This window comes from Telopea speciosissima, chromosome 2 (assembly GCF_018873765.1).
Source record: "Telopea speciosissima isolate NSW1024214 ecotype Mountain lineage chromosome 2, Tspe_v1, whole genome shotgun sequence".
Taxonomy (NCBI): Eukaryota; Viridiplantae; Streptophyta; class Magnoliopsida; order Proteales; family Proteaceae; genus Telopea; species Telopea speciosissima.
This window is the reverse complement of record NC_057917.1, coordinates 27,496,411-27,506,622: the sequence shown is the minus strand read 5'-3', so window position 1 is coordinate 27,506,622 and position 10,212 is coordinate 27,496,411. Positions and strand designations below refer to the sequence as shown.

At 37.1% G+C, this 10,212-nt stretch overlaps 1 protein-coding gene across 1 annotated transcript; it reads right to left on the bottom strand.

The window, feature by feature from the left end:
• Positions 1-5,022: 5,022 nt before the first annotated feature.
• LOC122649871 (zinc finger protein WIP3-like) lies at positions 5,023-9,145 on the bottom strand. The gene is made up of 2 exons (XM_043843125.1): positions 8,476-9,145; positions 5,023-5,886 (listed from the first exon to the last, which is right to left on the bottom strand). The coding sequence occupies exons 1-2, from the start codon at positions 9,019-9,021 to the stop codon at positions 5,443-5,445; spliced, it is 990 nt and encodes a 329-aa protein (XP_043699060.1). The 5' UTR covers positions 9,022-9,145; the 3' UTR covers positions 5,023-5,442.
• Positions 9,146-10,212: the final 1,067 nt, after the last annotated feature.

Below are 10,212 nucleotides of genomic sequence, written 5' to 3'. Positions count from 1 at the left end.
GAGCTCACCTCAAAAGAAACCAAACAATGATAAAGAGAGGTTTTACATGGAACGGTTTTGTATATAGCTTTTTGGTGCAGGTATTTTTGCAGGTTAGTTAAGAAATGGGTCTTAATTATGTGTGTGCCCGTGCGTGTGCGTGATTATCTTTCCTGGTTATTGAGCTTAATGAGTCTTAAAGCTCAATCATCAAGGAAAGATAATTTTATTTTCCATTACACATCACTTAGGTTTGTAATGCCAAAAATCCTACGTGATGTGTTCGTATTGGGCAATGAGATACTAGAAAAGCCATTAATGTATTACAGTCCTATCCGATTTGATATTTGATAGTTTATCCCAAAAAAAATAAATAAATAAATAATGATGTTGTATATGATACACGACTAATAAGAAAAATTAAAAAGGAAAAAGTGGGTTGGAAGATAGTGGTGGATTTGTTGAGCCCACCAAGTTGGACTCCCCCCATAAAAGTTTTCCCGTGTTGCCTTTAAAAAAGCAGGTGAGAAAGAAAAAGTTTTTTAATTATTGTATCATCTTTCTACTATACACAGTGGAGTTAATTTGTTTGAGTTTAACCTATCTTATCTTAATTACTAGTTTAAGGTACACTCAAGTAATTAAGGTACTGTGCTCAGTGTAAACGAAGATATCGGTGTTTATTCTATTAATTTTTTTGTGTTTTATGGATATTTTCTATCGTTGATGGCAATGCCGAAGATGAGAGAGTTAATCTTAGCAAGTTTTTAGTTGTGTCTCGCTTTGTTTAGAAAGCTATGAAAAGCAAAAGAGAAAATAATTGAACTCTCAAAGTTGTTCCAGGGATGAATGGACCTAAAAGAGTTGATAAGGACACAAGGTAGCTAGGTTGGCGACAGAGTAATTAACAAATAATGATACCAAATATAAATATATCATCATGCAAATAGACTAATTACAAGTATCCTGTCCAGTATGGTTCTGCTGCATGTATGCTTACTGCTAGACACATGTCCCATCCAATAATATTTAGGGCACAAAAGAGGCGTTATTGGAAATAAAAAGGGCATGTATCCAACGTTGAGGGTACAAAAATTTGTTTTTCTCGAATAACCAAATTTGATAGTGGATTGAGGTTCAAATTGAACCAAAAAAAATGATAAAGAACAGAAGAGTTATTGTGGCCTTAAGAGAATCTCCTCTACCCCGGCCCCATGGTAAAAACTAAATAGCATAAGCTTGGGCAGACTACCCTGCTATATTTTAAAAAATTAGGTATACAAACATAAACACTAGAAATTAAGGACCAAGTTTTCCATTCCTTGGTTAAGGCCTTCAGATGGTGTGTATAGGGTATAGGAAAATAGTGGGGGTATTATTGATTATTCGTAAATATGGGACAGATATTGACGGTCATTGATGGCTGTATGGTTCTTTCACCACAGGGTGTAGGAAGACTTTCCCCAGAAATTAATATCTCATAAGCTTATTGGAAAAACTAAAGAGATTTTATGTAAACAATAACAAAAAGTTAGTATTAGATTATTCTCAGAGAAAAAAAAAGCGGTAGTATTAGAATACTCCATACACTTACCTTTGGTAAGCCTGTAATGATTTTTTGTTCAGTACCAGGGCATGGACTCCAATGGAAGTTGTTCAAACCGCTCAAGCAGCACACTATGAGTTCGTCCAAGCCTAACAACCACTGAGACAAACTCTTTCTCCTCAACCGGTTGTGGTAGATGGAAGCTCTATACAGGGCAGATGTCCCCCTCCTTCCTTGTACTATAAGTTCAATGCTAATGCCTCATGGGGAAATGGCCATCACAGTGTGAGACTAGCTAGGGGTGATTATTATTAGAAACTCTCATTGTCAAGTACGTTCGCTTTGCAATGTCAAAGAATATGACATCTAACTCCATTCTAGTCAGTGAAGCAATGGCGATAAAAAACGGCTTATTGGAGATACTCTCAAACCGCATTGAGAATTTACTAGTGGAATTTGATTGTCATGAACTAGACATATACTTTTCGGGAACAACAACAAACATCCCGTTGATAATCAGTTTAGCTAGTGGTGGAAGACACTTTACATTTATCATTGTATTTTAGAGCTTGCTCTTTTTTTTGTATTCTTAGGGAGATCAATAAGGTGACTGATTCTTAGCAAGGAACGCCCTGTTGGTAACAGTTACCTAAGTATGGCCCAATTCCAATCCGTGATAGGAGGAGCCATGTAGCCCAACAACTATACCTTCCACGTATTAGCATTCTCCATTAAAGCAGCGGAATCAACAGGGAGAGTGACCTACCTCAGGTCCAAAAGTCACATTTTCAAACGTTGTTGTACATCTCCGATGTTTTCTTGCAATCATTGTATGCTTCGGGGACTATTGTCATATCTCAACAATGGTTGTTTAAGAGGTTACCCTCTAGCCTTCTTGTCTCTCCTCAGAATTGTAATATCCCCAGTTTTTTAGGATAGTTTGGTCATAGCCTAAACCTTAGGAGATGACATGGTGGTCTAGAGTCAACGATAGACTTGTCAAAGTCCAAGATTTCATGCTACAATTTTATTTCTTTTAATTAATTTTTTTTTTTTAAAATAAATATTTTAGGTGATCTGGTTCTGATTAGAGTTTCTATGATCGCTGTGTATGAAATAGTAATGGTATAAAGTATGTACAATATTGGGTTTAATCGAATTTAGTAAGTAGGATATGAAATAGGCTAGTGTAATGGTAAGAATTCTGAATCTTAAACTTTGTTAGGGAAGGGAGATTTCTAGGAATAATTGGAGGATTATTTTGGGGGTTTCAATCTAAGAAATTACCTAGTTTAGAGTCAAATCTTGGGAATCAAGATTTTAGCTGAACAAAATCATGGGAGGGAGCTCTCACCCTTGGACAATTTTTTAGAGAAAGAGAGGGAGAGAGAGAGAGATCATGGAGAGGAAGAAGAGAAAGAAGAGAAGGGGGGGGGGGGGGGGAAAGCATACCTTTCCCACCGGAATGTGCAACTTGGATCCTCTTTCAAGCTTAGGCTGGGTGATACAAAGGAAGTAGGAATTGGGTATGGAAGACATTTTATCTAAAGGGATTAGGATTTCATCTTGATTTCTTCATGCTGTAAGTACACTTCCTAATTTCCATGCTTGCATTCTTGATCCTCAAAGACTCGATGCTCTATTTGATGTCATCTTTAATGATCTATGTCTATCCGATTTTATTTCTAATGATCCATGTCTATTTGAATTCTATCCTTAATGATCTATACCTATTCAATTGTATTTCTAATGATCTATTTTCATTTCGATTTTATCTTTGATGATCTATGCCTATTCGATTTAATCTCCAATGATTATTTGCTCCATTCAAACTTATCTCTGATGATTTATGTCTTCTCGATTATATCTTTAAATGATCTATTCCTATTAGATTGTTGATTTATGTAAATCCATCTTGAACCAAACTATGAATAATTTCCGATCTCGATTTGTTTGTTTTGGTGAATCTACCTTATGGTTTATTTTCCATAGAAATTTCATGTGATGATTATAGCATGTACCGATTTTAATTTCCTATAGTGGTACTAGTATTGTGTTTATTGTCGTACTTATGTTTAAAGAGAGAAATCTTATAAAAGTATGTTTTAAGTTAATACGTGAGTTGGAGATTATGTTCTCCTACATTTTGGTTGAAATAAAGAATTTATTGATTTTTACCTAATGGTGATGATATAGTATTTAAGGTTGTATTATGTTACAGGCTGTATCACGTTCCGGGGCACTATGTCATGATCCTGAAAGATGTATGATTAATTATAAGATTTTGGCATTTATGGGAACTGAAAATGGTTAAAGGTTGTATCACGTTACGGGGTCATATTTCATGTATACACGAAATTAATTGATAAGGTTCTGGAGAAAACTATTTTTATAACATGTATATATACTGTATAATCTCATTTATTTTTGATCTTCTATTTCGTTATCATCATGTTTTTCGTATTTTCTTGCCTACTGCCACTTTGTTAAATTGTGCTCTATTCTGAAATGCTTGAATGGTTATTATGAGGTGTACTTGCTAAGGTTTTTCTCTAAAGCTTACCCCCATTACCATTTTTTGATAATGAGTCCATAGAATCTAAACTCGCACATGGTGGATGGGCGGACAAAGAGAAGGAGCCACGTGAAGACAATGATGGATCCTATTATATTTGTTGTTAGAGAATATTAGGGATTGTTATTAGTTTAGTACCTTTTGAAACTAATGTCTTATTTTGAGACTTTATGAAAGAATTTTATTAAAGGTTTTTTTCTTGGGATTCTGAGGATGACCCTAATAAGGATTTATGGTTTAAATTTAAGACTTCCACTGTGTTTATGAGAATAGTTGTGATTAGATACGCTGCTACTATAATTTGAAACTTTAATGATTTATTTTGGTTTCACACTCTGGTTCCCTTTCGCTAAGAATATCGATCTTGTGGATCGGTAACGACCTAAACTCCTGAACGGATTTGGGGGCATTATAAGAATACACAAAAATGATGATTGTTCTTGTGTATACCTTAACCAAAGCTAGAACCCCTTTCCCTATTATACTTCGATAGGTAAACTACTCACCATCACAACAATTATCCATTACAGCAATTACCCATTAGAATAGGGAATTGCAAACAACTGCTAGCTCAGTTGGTTGGTGGCATTGCAAGTTGGTGCATGCCCCCCAGGAGGTTAAGGGATCGATTCTCCTGGATTGCATATTGTGTCAAAAAAAAAAAAAAAAGGCACCCTTTCTCCCCCTCCCCCCTCCCCCCTCCCCCCTCCCCCCTAGTTGTAGATTGTGGGCTTGTCTTAGCCTTCCCCTTGGCTTGTAGTTGGCCTATAGGCCCTTGAGTAGGATAGTCCCAAAAATAAAATAAAATAAAATTAGAATAGGGAATCTAAACCTATTAATAACTCTCTTAAGTTTAAGCCACATCAGCCAGGGCCACGTTCTTATGAATTAATTTCCTTTTACCAAATAAAAAAAAAAGATATTGATGAAAAGAACAAACCCATTTATTATATTAATATAACTAGTTAGTCAATGAAGTGGACAAATTTTCCCCATTGAATGATTACAGACACCTGATTCCTGGAACATAATTCCGGGCTGCTTTCAAGTTCTTGAGGCTGAAGAAAATTCAGCTACTTCATGACCATGCTTCAAGGAAACACAACTGTACTAACAAAGCCACTTACCGAACCGTCTAAAAGTTATTATGGCTCATCATTCTGCCAGTGCTCCGAAGCAAACGACTCTCTCTGTGTTTCCTGTAGACACTTGTTGAGAGTTTTTTGTTTCAGAGCACAAGCTTAGATAAGCTCACAAAACTAAAACCCTAATAACTACTTAAAAGCAAAGAGATTGAAATGGGTCATGGATCTTCAAACTAAAAGTAAACTAGTAGAGACTTCTATGGTCTCCCTGAACCCACTTCATCTTCGGATCCTGTGAGGCATTCTTTTTCTTCTACCAAGCATTTATGAGAAGGGTGTGGAGAATGACCCTTTCCAAAGGATCTAATGTGATCCTTTAGGGACCTCTTATGTTTGAAATCTGATCCACATGTACAATACCATAGCTTCCCACAGTTCTTTTCATGTGTTCTCCAATCTCCTTTAACTGCAAATGGTTTGCCGCATTTCCTACACATGAATGGCTTCACTCCATGCTTTCTCTTATAATGTGTTTGAAGAGTTCTGAAATCTTTCAGTGGTTTAGCTCGAGGATGATTGATGTTGTTCTTGCAACCATGGGAACAACAATAGCAAGGAAGTCTCAACATTGCTGTTGGTTGTGTTCCTCTGAGTGATTCTGGTCCTTTTCTGTACTGTGAACCATGGCCCCACATATGCATCTGCACCCCAAAGTTCATGATCAGCTTCATGCCTTGAACTCCTAATTGTAGATTGAACTTAAAACTTAGAAGTAAAGGAAATTGAGGAACAAAGTCATATGAAGGAACTATAGTTTAATCCTACAGTGAAAGACTGGATTAAAAAGAAATTCAAGGAACAATAAAAATAAGATCCCAATTAAGCCTATTTGATCCTATGATGTTATGTCTATTCTTCCAATGTGGTCTAATATTGGTGTCTTCTAGCTCTAACAATATTATTTTTCTTTTTTAGTAGAATGAAACTTTATGGAGATTAACATGTAGTACACATGGGTGGAGAAGAATATCACTCCACAATCTACGGATCAGAATTAGGTCAAATTGTCGTACATGTTACAGACAGTGGCTTCTTTGCCAAGGAGTTAGCAAAAGTATTTTGCTCTCTTAGAACATAAGAGAAAATAAACGAAATAAAATAGATTGATAAATGAATAATATCAATCTATATTGGAGATGTCTACATAGAAGTCATGTTGATTGCAAATTCAATGTAATCCAGGAGATGTGAACTACAAAATTGCATCATCAATAAATATTAATGACAAAAAGAGGGTTGCGGGGAAATTTTTTGAAATAAATTAATTCAATCCATCATCACAATGTTCGGTATGCGTATTCCTGTAAATCGTCTGTCCATACAATGGGGTCCATCAAAGGAGATAACTAGCATGAAAATATCTGGATATGTTGTTAGAATTTATAGAGTTATAGTCTCACATGGTTTGTCCGGAACTTTAGGCATGTCTTCACCCAACAATTTTCGAGCTTTTGGATTAGAATCTAACATGGTATCAGAGCCATATCTCCCTCGTGCCTCATTGTTGTCTAGTCTTCCACTAACATTATTTTTTTTTTTTTCTTTTTCTTCGGAGAATCTATGTGCTCTTTCAACAAATATTAAGGTAACCTCCAGCCCTAATTTATTCATTGAAAACGAGAAAAAAGGAACTCGAAATTGGAAAAGAAACTGACATGATTTGAAAAACAAGGCTATAACCATTTATAGTAGCATTGTGCCTTCTAGACAAGGATCATTGCAAAATTCTGTTTTCCCATTATAATAGCCAAAATTGAACTAAGAAATATTCACCTTTCTGTATTTTGATTGAGTATTTTGGGGAGCAACTGTTTCTTGGACTAGGAACATCTATCTGCACTAGATTGAATTTGACCAAGATTCCTTGTCCTAGTAGACTGAAGAATATAATTTCGCTTAGATCCGTGCTGCATATTTACTTAACCTCCCCCCCCCCCCCCCCCACCTCTGAGAGAGAGAGATCCTATTTGATTGTAAGTCAACAATGAGAAAGTAATGATCAGAGTGCTTCAGGTGCTTTCAAGTATCTTGTAGGTTTTTGTACTATTTCCCAAAAATCAATGAAAATGCCTACTTATGATAGGAAAACCATCCTCTAAGTGGTCAAATAAGGGAAAATTAAGAACAAGAACAGTTAAAACTCTTATAAGAATATCTGATTTTTTTGAGAGAGAGGATCATTCCACGAGGCCATAACTACCAGCATGATGAAGTAAACCCCTTGCAGTTGGGTGTTTATTCATAAAATAGGAAAGGAAATAATAGTAATAATAATAATAAAGGGCAAGAGATCGTCGTGTGATCGTTCGGTCCTTGGTCCCTGCGCTAGTGTGAGGGCCAATGAGAGTGCGTGCGACATCAACAAAAATGGGACTTTTGATATCACAGGGGTGGAACAGTAATTTTATACGCTTTTGTGTCTGGGTACAGGGCCACTGGCCCAGGCAGGGTTCTTTTTTTCTAATAATAATAATAATAATAATAATAATAATTAAACAAGAGAACCAAAAGGAGAACTGGATTTTCTACCAAGAATGGTGCAAATATTCATACATAGATCCGCTTTTGTCTTAGTTAATTGTAGAGCCTATATGAGGAAATAGTGTGACAAAGAGTTTCCTAATTTTCAGCTTCAGATGTTTCAGGTTGTCGTTCTCCCTTGATTATTATGTTGGGATGGAGGGGAAAAAGTCTCTCTCTCTCTCTCTTTAAGGCTAAGCCGGAGGAATTTTTCTCCTCTCAGCTTCCCTGTCCGGTCAGGTTCGCAGGTTCCTCTCATAGGGAGGGCAAAAATGACGATCTCACCCCACCCAGGCATTGTGTTCGGGCAGAGGATGAAGTCGTTATTTTCAACCCCTATGAGAGGAACCTACGAACCTGACCGAACTGAAACCTGAGAGGAGTTAGATTCCAGACAGAGATAATAAATAAATCCAAACTCTTACTGGCTACTACACCAACTCACACATAACTAGGCATCCTATCATAGCAGAAATCAAAATTGAAAACTACCGAAAAAGAACAGAATATCAAAACCAAAACCCAACATTCGAAATATTATATATATATTACTTCTTATATTATTTTTTCCCCCTCTTAATAGAATCAAAACTGGTGCCAAAATTGGTTATGGGAATAAATAAATAAATAATTGGAGGGGATATTCTTCTCACCTAAAGGAGACATGAAAAAGGAAAGCTAAAATATTTATCAAGAAGATTCAGAATTACCTGCATATTGTTATACCTATTGAAGGTCTTGCTGCAGAGGAAGCAAGCAAACTGGGTTGGCCCAATAAGGATCTGAGATGGTGTGGGAATCCAAAATCTACTCTCAGTGCTCAATGGACGATCTTCAAAGTTCTTCTTCATGGATTCCTCTTCCTTATAGCTTAAGGACTTCATTTCAGTCTCAGAATCTTCCAAATTTGGCAACCCAATGTGCAAGGCCACAGTAACCTTCTCTAGTTTCTCATCTTTGAAACCTAGGCCACTCTCCTCTTCCAGTTGAATGGCTTCTTCTTTCAAGGGCTTAGTTTCAGATAACCTGCTTAGGAGAGGTAGGCATCGGTTGTTTTGCTGAAGGAGCTCTTCTTCTTGTCTCTTATAAAAGGGAGGCTGTGCTAGGCAGCTTGTGGGACTTGTGCACTGAGCTTGCTGAGTTATTGAAGAAGAAGAAGAGGAAGAAGGTGAGGTTGTTGGCGAGAGCCATTCAATGAAGGCTGGAGCTTGCAAACAGAAAGAAATGTCATCTACATGGTAGCTCCTTATGCTCATCTTCTCCGAAGCTTTGATGCTCCTCCTCTCCTCAGATGTTTATGTAATCAAGACTTTGTGGAAAAGCAACCCTTCATGGTTGATTTATGAATGATGGTTTTGTTTGGTTTCTCCGTTATTGGAGCTTTCTTTACTTTCTTTTTATTTCTTTTAATATTTCCTCGTCTTTAATTATTTTCTTACTTTATGTGGAGAGAGAGAGAGGGGGTTGGTAGTCTTTAGTGGTGGGGTTAAGAGGATTGACATGCACAAGTACACCATTTGTGTCGAATAGAACCGTAGAATACTCTTAAAATTCCTTAATTTCTCGAGGACTTCTAAAGAGCGCATGACTAAAGGGAGGATTCAGATCTTCTACAGCGCAGCTGTCCTAGCGGTCTGAGCAGTGTAGACACAGTCGTCATGCAATGACTACCTTATTCTCGGTCAAATAAGATACTCAGACAAAGATAAGACGATCATTGTATGCGACTGTTTCTACACCACTCAGGCCAACAGGACAGCTGCACTGTAGAGGATCTGAATTGCTGAAGGGAGCTCTTTCTTACCAAAATGATAAAAAAAAGAAGGGATCTCTTAGACTAAAATCCAAAGGTGAATAATCATACACGTGTCCATTTCTGTACCTGTACATCTCTTGTAAGGGGTGGACTGGCCCACCATATGATGAGGTATTATGTAGGTCCTTAACCTTTGCTTGATATGGAATGTTACCAATTTTTTTATTGGAAAAAACTATATGAACATTACATGAGTTTTACTTTATAAAATTGACTACTCAACTTTTACTTTAACTAATCTACTCAAAACAAAGATAGATATTGCAAAAGTAGCCAAAACAGGACCTCCAAATGTTTTTTGACATTTTTTTGACCTTTCATTAACCTCCTCCGATCATAACCTATACCTGATCATTGCGAATGAGAAAGCATAGCGAGAGATCCCACCTCTCTGCCTGTTGGTGAGAATTTCGGTCACTATTAAAACAAGAAACTGGTGCAATGGCTTTGGGCGGAGGACTAGAGGCCTATTATTAATAAACGCCATTGATGAGCCACAAAATGACGGCCAACCAGCGGCTGACGCATGGCCTGACCAAGGTCGAGCCGAACCCATTGATCTTGGGAAAAAGGGGACCATAAGATGTGCGAGTCCTCCACGACCGATGACAAGGACAAGTACCGCGAGGTC